This window comes from Alexandromys fortis, unplaced genomic scaffold (genome assembly GCF_014885135.2).
Source record: "Alexandromys fortis isolate MF-2015 unplaced genomic scaffold, M_Fortis_MF-2015_v1.1 scaffold_67, whole genome shotgun sequence".
Lineage (NCBI taxonomy): Eukaryota > Metazoa > Chordata > Mammalia > Rodentia > Cricetidae > Alexandromys > Alexandromys fortis.
In genome coordinates this window covers 1,200,929-1,214,825 of record NW_026067945.1, presented here as the reverse complement: position 1 = coordinate 1,214,825, position 13,897 = coordinate 1,200,929, and the positions used below count along the sequence as shown (strand labels likewise).

The 13,897-nt window shown below is 39.3% G+C and overlaps 1 protein-coding gene across 7 annotated transcripts in view; it reads left to right on the top strand.

The window, feature by feature from the left end:
* Tjp1 (tight junction protein 1) overlaps window positions 1-13,897 on the top strand; it is a 240,389-nt gene that overhangs the window by 194,012 nt on the left and 32,480 nt on the right. For all 7 annotated transcript variants that reach the window (XM_050149120.1, XM_050149118.1, XM_050149117.1 and 4 more), the window contains 6 exons: window positions 47-323; window positions 3,251-3,354; window positions 3,733-3,901; window positions 4,216-4,363; window positions 12,624-12,763; window positions 13,307-13,412. In XM_050149120.1, the coding sequence (XP_050005077.1) occupies window positions 47-323; window positions 3,251-3,354; window positions 3,733-3,901; window positions 4,216-4,363; window positions 12,624-12,763; window positions 13,307-13,412 (944 nt within the window). The remainder of the gene's footprint in view (window positions 1-46; window positions 324-3,250; window positions 3,355-3,732; window positions 3,902-4,215; window positions 4,364-12,623; window positions 12,764-13,306; window positions 13,413-13,897) is intronic.

The following is a 13,897-nucleotide window of genomic DNA, read 5'->3' as shown; positions in this document are numbered from 1 at the left end:
AGAGTAAATGAGTATCCTTGAGTTTATAATCTCTTCTTATTTGTAGACCATTCGGAGGAAGAAGAAAGTTCAGATCCCTGTAAGTCGTCCAGATCCTGAACCAGTATCTGATAATGAGGATGATAGTTACGATGAGGAAGTACATGATCCAAGAAGTAGCCGTGGCACTTTAGTCAACAGGAGGAGTGAGAAGAATTGGGCAAGGGATAGAAGTGCGAGTAGAGAAAGGAGCCTGTCCCCTCGTTCAGACAGGCGGTCGGTGGCCTCCAGTCAGCCTGCCAAACCAACCAAGGTCACACTGGTGAAGTCTCGGAAAAATGAAGGTATTTTCCATTGACTCTTACTGTTTTCACAAGACAGTTTTAAAGCTGGTTTGAATGAAAAATACAGTGACCATATTTTCCTATCCTTGTTTTATTCCATTTCTCTTTATCATTGTTCTCTTGTTAGGAGTCAAATCCTGTTAAGGCGGACATTGGGGCATTTGGGCACATTTTCTTAAATCATTTTTTGTTGGCAGCAAATTGTAGTTGAAATAAAGGGTATACTAGTTGAATTTTGGTTTTATTGTGACAGGAGCAGCCAAAATCAAATTATGCTCACAAGAAATGTCACACTACCACTGAACTGAAATGCTGTGTTTAGATCAATAGTAGTATGATTATGGGAAGAAATTTAAGGACTTATTTAGAGGGCAAAGATGGTTATTTGTGAATGGAAGGATTAACATTTTTAAACTGAAGTCCAGCTACTGTGTATCACTTCATCAAATTACAGCTTTTTAAATGGCTCTTTGCTCACTCTTGCGTTTAGTTATATATGGTTGATCACTTTGATTTCAGAGTTGTTGAAGAGTATTATGAAATATTCTGACACATCTTGTCACGGGCATTCTTTCCACCCCTGCAGCGGCCTAGCCAACAAGTGAGGCTGCACTTGCACTCGGACTTTCTCTGATCTAGTGTCTGCTCCCCAGCTAGTCTAGTTTGTAGAGTAATGTCGTCTTTGACTTCTGTAAGACTCATCTTCCCAAGGTTTCATTTTCATCACCCTATCCTTTAATGCTCTAGCTTTCTGTCCAAGACTCTTTCTTCCACTTACTGTCATTTCTTTTGTAGTTGTCTCAGTATCCCCATTACCTCAGTGCACTGCTAATGTCACCATTTACTTCTCCAGTTCAAATCAGTGCACCTGTTGTGCTCCCAGCTGTCCGTAGGGATTCCTCAGAATCAGCCACATCTCAAGGGAATCAGATTTTATTCTTAAACTTTTTTCTTCATGTTTCTGATGAAGTATTTCTTGGACTGTATTCCTGTCAATCCAGTTTGTCAGTCAACTAGGCATAGATGATATGTAGTACTCACCCTTGACATTTCTTCTGTGTATAATGCACATGTCCTGACTTCATAATACCCCTTTCTGTCCCACTCTGCCTTTCTCCACTGCTGATTTTCTTTTCCCGGCTGCTGCTACCTCTTCAGTATGCTTTGCCAGTTCTGTGGTTGGTCTATGGGCCCGTCCAGTGACCTCTGTAGACTCTTTGGTGAAGGTGCCATCTGACTTGCTTCTCCTTGTGTTTGTATGGTGTTAGTTGTCCTAGTCTTAGGACTATCATACCTGCATGTTCTATCCTTTGTACGTTGGTGTGTTTGTTTTGAACACTCCAGCCTTCTGCCCACAACACAGTTGAGGGTTAGATTTAGTGTTTCTTAGGGGGAAGTTTTAACTTTGGTATTTTCTTTCTCAAAGAGGCCTTCTCTGACCGTGGTAGATATGCATATTTAGTCTCATTGTTTTTTGAATTGTTGTACTGTTAAATTACCGGGGTAACGTCTTTTGCTCTGCTGCCCAAGTTGCCAAGGTGCAGGGACTATCTGATCTGTTGCTTTAATCTATAGTGCCTGCACATAGTTACTATGTACCCAAAGAAATACCTAGAATAAAGGAGTAAATTGATACACAAGGACTATTATGCCTCCATCTGTATAATGATCATTTGTAGCCTTTTTTCTTTGCTTTGTTTTGAGACAGGGTTTCATTGTGTAGCTCTGGCTGGCCTGGGATTCACTTTGAAACCAGATTGGCCTTGAACTCAGAGTTCTGCCTGCCTCTGTCTTCCAAGTGCTAGGATTAAAGGTGTGTGCCCCGTCCAGCCATTAGTAACCTTTTAATTGTGAATTAGAATGTTTCCTTAGTCCTGTGTTTTTCTCGGATGAAATGACTGTTTTCAAAGCACTTAACATTGCCTACCTGGATCTTCAGTCACTATCCGCCCCTGCCCTCCCCCCTTTTTTTTTTTAACCTGGGTACTAGCCCTGCTTCTGTATATACTCCTTGGATAAACTAACTGTGATAGAACATTTAGACTTTTGCACGACAGGCTTCATAATTTATTGCAGATTACTTTTTGTTTTTCATCTTGACTTTTTAGTTTGGGTTTTTGTTTAAGTTTGTTTCTTTTAAAATGCAGTGAATCTTAGAGTCCTCCTCTCTCCTTTTACTGACCAAGAGCATTTCTTTTCTTACTAACACAGGACTGGTATTTAAAGCTTTTGTTTTATTTGTCTCTCTGAGATAGAATCTTAAAATGTGGTCCACACAGTTCTGTCCTGTCTCAACCACTGAGTGTGGGTGTCACAGGTGTACTCTACCACACCTGGCTTGGGGGCTTGTTTTACAATACATTTTTTGTAATTTCTTTAACTCTGACCACATATCCACCCACAGCTGAAATCACCATTGGAGGCTGAATGAGAGAGCACTGTGTGTGTATTGACTCCTATTCACATCTGCTTGACTAATGGTGAACTGTCGCAAGAATTAGTAGAATGCATTCAAGTTCTTGAGTTTCTCTTGGTTTGAACACACCTAAGAGCTAAGGAAAACAAAGCTAGTATTTGATTTATAACAGTCATCAAAAGTATTGTTGGACTACAAAGTTTTTTAAGCATCAAGCAGGTCACTTTTAAACACTGTAAGACAATAGTATGCCATCACACAGTCAGACAAAAAAATGGCTACTATCTTTTAGGGCTTCTTTTCAGTAAGATGGGGAGGGACACATAATGTTCTGTTTAAACCATGTTTTACTTTGCCTTTTCCCAACATTACAGACTTTTGATGATTTAAAGATAATGGTCTTAGGTGCAGCATAGATCATAAAGCCAGTAGTAATTTTAATCTTACAATTTAAACTGTACTTAATTGTTTTAGGATTTTGAACTAAAGATATTTAAATGTTTTCTTCCAGAATATGGTCTTCGACTGGCCAGCCATATATTCGTAAAGGAAATTTCACAAGATAGTTTGGCAGCAAGAGATGGTAACATTCAAGAAGGGGATGTTGTCTTAAAGGTATAGTCACATTATATATTATAATGAACTGAAACAAAAAACAAATTTTAGAGTTATTGTGTAACCTCTGCTTGTGTTTGAAGCAGTTTTGCCAGAGAGAGTAATCAGCATTTGCCATGCCCATTGTGAGGTTGGGTGTTAACATGAGAGAATTGAATCTTGAAAATATATATGATTCACCAGGATCATTTTGGTAATTGTTCTAGATACTGTTGGAATGCTTTCTAGTTTGCTTCTAGGATGCTATTGGTGATTTAGAAAGTATAAAGGTGGTATTAGGTCTTCCAGTGATCTGAGGAGCGTGTTTCTCCCTGTAGTAGATTAGACTTTTTGTACTTTGTTGTTATTTTTTAACTTATCCTTTCTTTTCTGTTGTAGATAAATGGTACTGTGACAGAAAATATGTCATTGACAGATGCAAAGACATTGATAGAAAGGTCTAAAGGCAAGTTAAAAATGGTAGTTCAAAGAGATGAGCGGGCCACCTTATTGAATGTCCCTGATCTTTCTGACAGCATCCATTCTGCTAATGCCTCTGAAAGAGACGGTGAGTGCCCTTCTGCTGGAGGGTTGCAATTGACTGGTTTAAGTACTAGAGGATTGGGTATGTTTGAGTGAAATGATAGTTTTCAGGGATCTAAAACCTATATGTACATTTGTGTGTGTGTGTGTTTATGTTTTGTCTGTCTTTGTCACTTCACACAAATGCTTTGTATGTTGTTCACTATGGTTTTGGTTTTATAACTGGAGATAATATAAATGCTTAAATCACTTTGTGAAATATAATTCTGGTTTATATCATTTGAATGCTTTATACTTTATTATAATTATTTCATGGGAAAATACCCTTCTTTTTAACAGATATTTCAGAAATTCAATCACTAGCATCAGACCATTCAGGTCGCTCCCACGACAGGCCTCCCCGCCGCAGCCAGTCACGGTCTCCTGACCAGCGCTCAGAGCCCTCTGATCATTCCAGACAGTCTCCACAGCAGCCCAGCAATGGCAGGTACTAACAGTCTTATTTGCAACACAATGCATTAGAGCTGTTTATACAGAAAATTAGAAGGTAGATTTTTCTTTTATTTTAAGATTGGGTCTGTTTTTTTCCTCAGTTTAATCACTAAATAGAACACATTGAAGGTGCTGGGTGGTACATTTAATAAGTAGGCAAGCCAGGAAGTATTTGTTACTATATCAGCTCTGGCTTGTAGCTCAGAAGCAGCTCTAGACAGTACATAAACAAGAGGACATGACTGTTCTAGTTTATGGCCATTAGGAAAGATTAGTTTAGTTTGGAGGTTTCTCATAAAATGAAGACTAGAACCACTGTAAGACCCTCCTCCTGAATGTCTGTCCAGCAGAGAGAAAGTGACTATCCTTAAGTATCTGCAACCCTACATTGGGGTAGATCTTTATTTATAGTAACTGCAGTAAAGAGACAACTCATCTATCATGGATAAAAACACATGGACAGGCATATGTAATGGAGTTCAGTGTTGAAGGAGGAGCTCCATCGCTGTCGGTAACATGGACATGCCTTGATAGTGCTGTGGCACAGGAAACACATCTGTGATCTCATCTCTGGAAGCAAAGACAGTTGACCTCACAGAAAGAGGAAAGAAGGTTGGCAATGAAAGAAGTGGAGAAGGTGTTGGTCACAAGAGTATAGGTTTTGGAAATGTACATTATAATAACTATACCTAATAATACATACTTGAATTTTAGTAAAAATCTTAAGTATTCTCATCCATATACTAATATTTGAGGTGTCTTAATTGTTGTAATTTCCAACGATACACATATCCAAGTAGTCACATTGAACACCTTAAATGTAATTTTGTTGATTATATCACAGTAAAGGTAGGGACAAAAAGAAAGTTTAGTCTTATAGCTGAAGAGACAAATTATAGCCAGAAAGTGTTGCCTTTAGATTTATCTGCATGCAGATGTTACCCAAAACCTTAGAAGTCACAGAAATTGTTAAGAGAAACTGTTTGAAGAAGGGCTAAGAACTGGAGTGTGTGTCTTTAGAAAAGTGAGCAGGCAAGAGAAGACTGAGAGCTTTCAGTGCTTATTAAACAGTACTATATGGGATGGGGTATAGTTCCGTTGGTAGAGTCCTTGTCTAGCATGCATAAAGTCCTGGGTTTGATTTCCCCCAGTACCACATAAAACCAGACATGGAGCCTTACTCTTTGGCCTACTCAACCTGCTTTTTTTTGTTTGTTTGTTTGTTTTGTTTTAACTCTTATTGATTCTTTGTGAATTTCACATGGTGCATCCTGATCCCACTTTTTTTGCCATTTCCTCGAATCTACCCTCTGCCCTTGAATCCCCCACAACAAAAGAGAATTTTTAAAAAAAAAAAAAAAAAAAAAAAAAGGAAGAAGAATCTCTCTGTGGAAGCTGTAGTGTGACCCGTTGAGTTAGACAGTTTACCCTCTAATCTATTCATCTTCACTTGTAAGTGTGCATTGCTTTGAGTCCTGGTTCTAGGCCTCTGGCTTCTGCTACAGTATTGATAATGGACTCTCACTGGGACTCTTGGATATCCTGTTGTTGTTCCTATCATGGAGATCCTGTTACTTTGAAGGGGATTCAGCCACAAATGGACTTGGGGATGGCTCTCTGATGGGATATCATGGGGGCAACTGTAATTAGCACATCTCTTTCACCTGCAAACTGCTGATACCTGACAGATTCCACATGGTTTTCCTTTAAGAAAAGGAAGAGTAGCAATTAGAGTCTCAACAATTTAACCACTTTTGAGTGAAAACAGATTCTAAATCTTAGGAATTTTTTTTTTAATTGTGTTGTTTGGTTTGTTACTTATTAGCATATATTGTCCAAAGTACTGGGCTTTACTCCATTGTTTCCTTTCCCCTTCCAACTCCATAGTAGTTCTCTTCTTTTTCAAGTCTTTTTAAAACTAAATTCCATGTGTGACTGAAAACAAGAGATTCTGTCTGTGAGGCTGTTTTATCTGTCACTTAACATGATAGGGTACACTCCTGCCTATTTTCCTGGAGGTGACGGGGTGTTGTTCTTTGTGCCTGAGTAAAATTTGTGGTGGTGGTGGTGGGTGGTGGGGGACTTTATCCTCTCATCTGTTAGTAGACAGCTAGGCTAACTCCGTAATTTGTCTCTTGGGGAGAATGCTGTCATGGGTAGGAAGGTGTCTGAGTACTTGAATTTATATCTGAAAAGGATATAGCTGGGTCGTATAGAAGTTCTGTTTTTAACTTCTTGAGGAATCTCTGTGCTGATTCCATAGTGACTGATAGGGTGGTAACTGTTACACACTTGAGTGTGAACTTTGTAGGTGACATTATGTTGCAGTGTCAAAGGCTGAGTACCTTGGGTTCTGTCTTCCTCTGAACCATGGTCATTTGTTGTTACTTTCCTTCTTGACACAAGGTCACACTGTAGTTCTGGCTGTCCTGGAACTCACTCTGCAGACCAGGCTTGTCTGGAACTCACAAAGATCCATCTTCCTGTCTCCGAGTGCTGGGACTAAAGGTGTGCCATACTACTACTTCTGTTGTTGTTACTGTCTTAATGGGTAGGCATTCATTAAGGGTAAATCAGTCTCATTATAGTATTAATTTGAAAGAAAGTTCTTTCTGTTATTTTGTTTTATTTAGACTAACAACTTGGCACCTTTAACCTTATTTTGAAAACTCAACAAATTATTATTAATATTATTTATCTTCCAGTCATATCATCATGTCTACTCCCTTCTAGGAGCCTTAAGTGTTTTAGATGTAGCTTCAGTTCTTTGGCTTTTTAAAATTATAGCGTCCCAGTTCGTCTGACAAGTTATGCTTGTCTTTTCTGTCTGAAGTGACTCCCACAATCACATGTAAACAGGAACAGTAATGAAAACACATGTTACAGTAAAAGCTCTGACTAATAGAACAGAATTGAATTGTCCACATTTACATTTTGTATTATACTTATTTATTCCACAAAACTTAACAGCTTACCTGAGACCCAAGCCATTTATATGTAAAACAATCATATTTATGTACCCTTTTTATTGAAAATAGTTGCTTCTGAGGTAGTTGAAAGTACTGCTTTCAAAAAATTGAGTTTGTAACAGTCTTAAATGTTCTCATTCTTACTGTTTGTTCCTCCTGAAAGAAATGGGTACATCAAATCCTGAGTGTAGTGGCAGCTTTGCTGACACAGTGCATGACCTAACCACATGTTTGGTGGTGATATTACACACACACTTGAGCAAGACATTGCCAACTTAAACTCAGGTGTTAGACAAGGATCCAGCCCTCATAGCTGTTATAGTCTGCACACAGCATTAGAATTCTGAGAGCTGTGGCTTTAAATGACAAGATGTTTTGTTGTGGTGGTAATTAGTTGTTAATTAGTAGTAGTAGTAGTTTCTAAACGTTTTCTGTATTGGGCCCAAAAGATGGCTCAGTGCTTAAAATTCTCACTGTGTAAGGGGAATCTGAGTTCAAATCCCAGGAAGCCATGTAGAGTCCAGGCCTGGTTCTATAACAAGGTGAGAGGTGGAGACTGGAGTCCCAGAAGCTTGCAGGCAAGCAAATGTGGGATACATGTGGCAGGACAACAAAAAGACCTGTCTCAAACTGGGAGAAGTGACACCTAATCCTCCCCAAACAGTTTCATCAATTGGAGACTCAAGTATTCAAATATATGAGCCTTTGGGAGCCATTCTCATTCAGACCACCACAGTAAATAAATAAGAATTTCATTAGTCTGAAATTACTATACAAAGTAGAGTTCTAAAATGATGTTTTCGTGGTATAATGAAGTATACCATGTAGTTTGTCATAGTCACACTATTGCCCTCTCTTTTCACCACTTTTCCTCCTTGTCCTTTGCCCTTCCCAAGTGGTCTCCTTCTACTTTGATGTCATACATATTACCAGTTTACGTTCCATGGGTAAGTGGAAGCAAAGGGTATTTTCCTCTATGAGTTTAGCTTGACATACGATCTTTAGTACCTTCCGCTTTTCTGCAGATGAGTCATCTGACTTCCTTACGAATGGGTGTGTGTTGAGGTTGCTTTCCTTGTTGACACCTTCTGCAAAGTGTGATAGTTTTCTTTAGAAGAGACTTTTTATAGAGCCATAAGCATCCCTTTTCATCCATCCATCTATCCATCCATCCATCCATCCATCCATCCATCCATCCATCTATCTAATCTATTGGTTTTTCGAGACAGGATTTCTCTGTAGCTTTGGAGCCTGTCCTGGAACTCACTCTATAGATCAGGCTGGCCTCGAACTCACAGAGATCCGCCTGCCTCTGCCTCCCGAGTGCCAGTATTAAAGGCATGCAACCACCACTGCCCAGAACCTTAAGTATTCCTTAATTGCATTAAATGTAATTTTTTCAGATATTGTACTTGTTTTCTTTAGTTTTAGTTACTGAAACATATTAATTTGTCATTTGAACGTTTTCTGCTATTTCATAATTGCAGTGGTGATTTTACTTACTGATTTTTTAAAAATAATTTTTCTGTTTTTTTTGTTTTGCATGCACGCATGTGTGTGTGTTGCGGGGGGGGGGGGGGGAGACAAGAATGTATGTGGTCAGGCATGCGCCACAGTGCATGTTTGAAGGGCAGAGAACAACTCGTGGCATCCATGTCTCTCCATATGTGGATCCTAAGACTTAAACAGACTATCAGGCTTGTTGGCAGGTACCTTTACCCACTGATCTGTCCTTTCAGCCGTATGGACTGAGTTTTAGAAGTTTTAATCTTTTGTTAAAAAAGGTTTCATATTTCTATTTTATATTGGTTTCTTTATCATACACACTTTGTTTCTGGCTCTGCTCTCACGTCATTCTCTAGTTCCACCATGCAGGAAAAGGCAAGAAACAAGTTGCGATTCATAAGTGTTCAGTGCAGCTTATAACTGATGGCTTTTCCCCATGGCTTTTTACAACTTGATGGATATAATTGTTTTTGAGTGGGACAGATTTTAATTGATGTTCATTTGTATTATTAGCAATGCCTTACTATAAATGTCTGGAACAGACCAGGCAAATCTGAGTTGCTTGAGTTTTCATACAAATGAATAGAGCAAGTAAATTTTAAAATGTAAGAAGTAATTTTTGCTATTGCTTAGCAGTACAGACTATTGGGTGATATAAGGGAGGGTAAGTCTGTGGTAGAGTGCTTAGGAAGGGAGGGAGCCTTCTCTAGTTCTGTCAGCTTCAGTGATGAGAAGAAAACCAGCAGCATCAAGATCATTCCAGAATAAGACATAATGTGCTGCTCCCGAAATGGAAACACTTGACTTGTTGGACGAACAGCAAAAGGAGCCATGTGGCCAGCTTTCAAGAACCTTAGAGTGATTAGACATTCAAAGAAGATTACTTTGTTTTGGAAAATTTGGTTAGTGATAGTGTAGCAATGCTTTAAAAAAAAAAAAAATAGTCCACTAAAGGACGGACCACTAAGAGCTTCTTTTTCATCAGGATGTTCTACAAAACTGTTTATTATATTTACCATTTCAAAGTGGGTGGATATTGATGGTAGTGATGAACTTGGTGAGGCAACCGCTCCTCTTAGTCCTCAGTGGTAACTGCAGTGTTGTTAGGCTTTGTGCAATGGTCTGGAATAAGGCCATTTTTCTGCTCAGTCAGAGCCAAGACATGACGATGCTGAAGAGAAAATAGACATTTAAAAGGTAGGCACTGTATGAACAAACTTATTTACAGATGAAGAACTGTAGAAAAGTCCTGTTGCCCTTGAGAGAAAGTAAGATCACCGTGATATTGTTCTCTGGCTGTAAAACCCACAGGACACAGCAAACTGTTTGCTCTAGACAGTATCATAGTGCATGATAATTGTACCACCAACAAAAGCCTAATGCATCAGTCAGGAAAAGGCTCTCTAAAATTTAAGTCTTTCTTCAGTTGTTTCTTACTAAAATTAAGTGTTTGGGGCTGTCTTGTTATTAAAATTGTCTGTTTTGGGCTATCATGATGGTTTATGGGTATACACACTTACCATCGAATCCTAACAGTCTTTGTTGAATACCTAGAGCCCACGTGCTGAAAGGAGAAAACACTCATAAAAGTTATCCTCAGATCTTCACGTGTATTTTGTGGCATTGAACCCCCCCAAAAACCCCACAAAATAATAGGTGTAATTTTTTTCTTTTATTCCCACAGAATTTATATTTTTAAACAGCAAAGATTTTTTTGTCCCCTTTGGATTTGAGTGAACTAATCTGTTTTGATCAAGGACTACTACAGAAAACTCTACTGGAGAGATGGCTTAATCAGTGAAGTGCTTGCTACAAAAGTGGAAGGACCTGAGTGTGGGCCCTTAGCACCCATAAAAATTCTGGTGTAGTGACTTTGGGGACACAGGCAGCCAGAACACTGGGGCTCACCAGCCAGCCAGTCTAGCCAAATGTCTGAATTCCAGGCTCAGTGAGACACTATCTCAAAAAAAAAAAAAAAAAAAAAAAAAAAGGTAGAGTGATTGTAGATGTTAACCTCTGCTTGCACACAGAGACAAGGGGTCTCTCTCCCTCTCAGCTTTATGCAAAGTAGTGCCATAAGATACATTTCTAAATTGTTCCCTGAAGCTCACTTTCATTCAGAATGAGTTATATTTCATATAGCTAACTCCCCATCCAACACACACGCACTCACACATGGTCAGGCCTGGTGGTTTAGGCCTCTGATTTCAGCTACTTGGGATACTGGGCAAAAGAATCCATCACAAGTTCAAGGCCTGGCTACATCAGTACAGAGCAAGCTCAAGGCAAGCCTGCATAACTTCCTGATGTCTTTAGTGTAGATCCGTTGAGGGTACTTGAGTGCTAGAAGTACGAGGGAAAGCTTCATTAGTAGGCAGCCTGGCGTAACATAGCATTTAGGATATGATCAGCGGAGTGAATGCAGTTTATGGGAACAATTTAAAGAACCCAAAAATTTAAAAAGGAGAACTATAACACATTGGCTACTAGGAAGTAAAGATAAGTCTAAATATAAAAACTACAGACACAGAGAACTGTTTTTTCACCAGGCTCTGAGATGGAGTGCCAACAGAAGAGGCAGCACCTTGGGTCCCAGGCCTAGGGTGGTAGTGCACTGTGTCTTTCTTGGATAGGGCTCAGCCTCTGATTCACGGAATGTTCAGAGAATTTATAGTGTATTGTTGGTAAACTTGCTGGGTGTTTGCTATCTAGAGGGTCTGGGAAGGACACTTGTGAGAGGCATCTCATTTGGAAGCCTTGTGGTACACAGCTGTTTGAGAGTAACTTGGATAAGCCACTCGCTGCCAAGTCCAGTGCTCACTGTGTAGAAGCATTCCAGGGGGATACAAGCCAAGACCTGAAGGGTCTTCAGGCCCTTCTGCCTGCAGATTTTCACTTATTTTTACTCTTTGCTGATCTGATTGATGTATGTGTTAATTTGCTACTTTGTTTATATAGTTGATAGGCTAAAGAACTTTTATTTCCAATGAGTACATTTATGTGGAGTGTAAAAATTTCTTCCGACTCTTATTTTATACCTAGTTTTTAACAACCATTTTTTATAGGGCTTTTAGCCAACCCTAAATCTCTCACACAATGGCGCCATGTTATATACAAGTTAAAACAACAACAAAGCAAAAACAGGTCAGCAAGATGGTTCAGTGGTTAACGGTACTTACCAGGGAAGCCTGGTTGACCAACATTTAATCCTTGGACCCCATAGGAAGGTCGTAGAGAAATCACTCCAGAGAGTTATCCTGTCGTCTCCACATGTGCACCATGGTGTTGGTGATAACACACACAATGTGCATATGCACTCACAAATGCACACAAATAAAGCAGGTGTTTTTCTTTTTTTAAAAAAATACATACTTATCTATACTCTTCTGAGGAAGAATGGAAGGCCTTAAGGCGGGTCTTGCTAGCTCTTTGGAGCCTGATGTTTGCTTCAGGGCAATGAAGAATGTGATAGATAAACATGGCTCAAAGCCTTCACTAATTTGTACATGCATTCATGTCTGAATGTCTGCATACAACTTATAGGTGTTGTTCTCTTTCTGCCATGTGGGTCTAGCAATAAAGCTCGGGTCAGCAAGCTTGGTTGCAAGTATCTTGACCCACCAAGTCATGTTGCCTGCCCCATCCTAGTTTTAATTACTACCTTTGGTAACTGAAAACACCCGTTTCCCCTGGTTTAGAAGTTGCTTTGTTTATTCTGTTTTCATGAAGTGCTTTCCAAAATCACCCTCACTCTCTTCATGTTCTTACTGTAATAATTAGTCTCCGGAGCAGAGAGGAAGAGAGAATTTCTAAACCCGGGGCTGTCTCAACTCCTGTAAAGCATATAGATGACCATACAGCCAAAGCAGTGGAAGAAGTGACAGTTGAAAAAAACGAGAAGCAAACACCTACTCTTCCAGGTGAGCATAACCAAAAACACCTTTGCTGTCAGCAACAGCAACTCTCAGTGTTTGTGGACAATTTGAAAGATGCAGTTATTGTTACCAATGTGAATTTTTCTGTATATACCTTCCAGCTTTTTTCTTATTAGGGTAAGAATTAGCATAGATAGTAACCTTCGTGAATGTTTTTACTTTCTAAATATAAATTATTCGTGTGTAACAGCTGCTTGCAGAGAGTAAGGCTATTCCAACACTGCTCATTAAAGATAAATGTCAGAGTGCTTGCCAAGTTGTCGCTAGGCCTGAGTTCTTCACACCGTACCGCAGGATGGGATGGGGGAATATTAGATTGCCTTGAAAACTTTAAAAACAGAATTATTTAATTCTCTTGTGTCTGCCTTATTCTAGTTGGCTAGTGGCAGGAATGTGGATATTAGGAAAGAAGTTTTTGCAGAATGAAGAGTACGGACGCTTTGATAATTATCTCTGTTACTCTTCTGCCTGCCCTCATCTTGTGAGGCTTAAGTAAGTCCTGTACAATTTAAACTTTCTTTCTCTTAGAACCAAAGCCCGTGTATGCCCAAGTTGGACAACCAGATGTGGATTTACCCGTCAGTCCTTCTGATGGTGTTCTGCCTAATTCAACTCATGAAGATGGGATACTTCGGTAATGGAATTTTCAAGCCACACTGTCCTTTGTGTTTATTAGACATTTCTCAGCATAAGAATTGAAAGTCTTGTTCATATAGCATTGTGTAGTACTTGTAGTACTATGACTAACAACAAAGCAACCTTTTGTTTTTTTAATTCCCACCTTCTCTTACCTAGTTCTTAGATCAGTAATTAAAGAGTAAGATAGCAGAATATCCACAAGCTTTCTATGCCCTGGCATTCTTAAAAGAGAAATACCTGTTGACCATCACTGGCCTCTTAGGCTGCTGTCTGTTTACTGTGGACCTCCTGTGGTGTGACATGCTTATGTGCAAAGTCCTGGTACAGTACCAGTAGCACATCTTCAGTTGTACCAGCCAGGAGTGTCGCAACATGCTGCCTGGAGGAAAGTGATTTCTGGTTGAAAGAGCTGTTCCAGAATTAGTTGAGAGTCCATACCATTTGTTTATTAATGTATAAGTAGGCTTAATATAAATATTG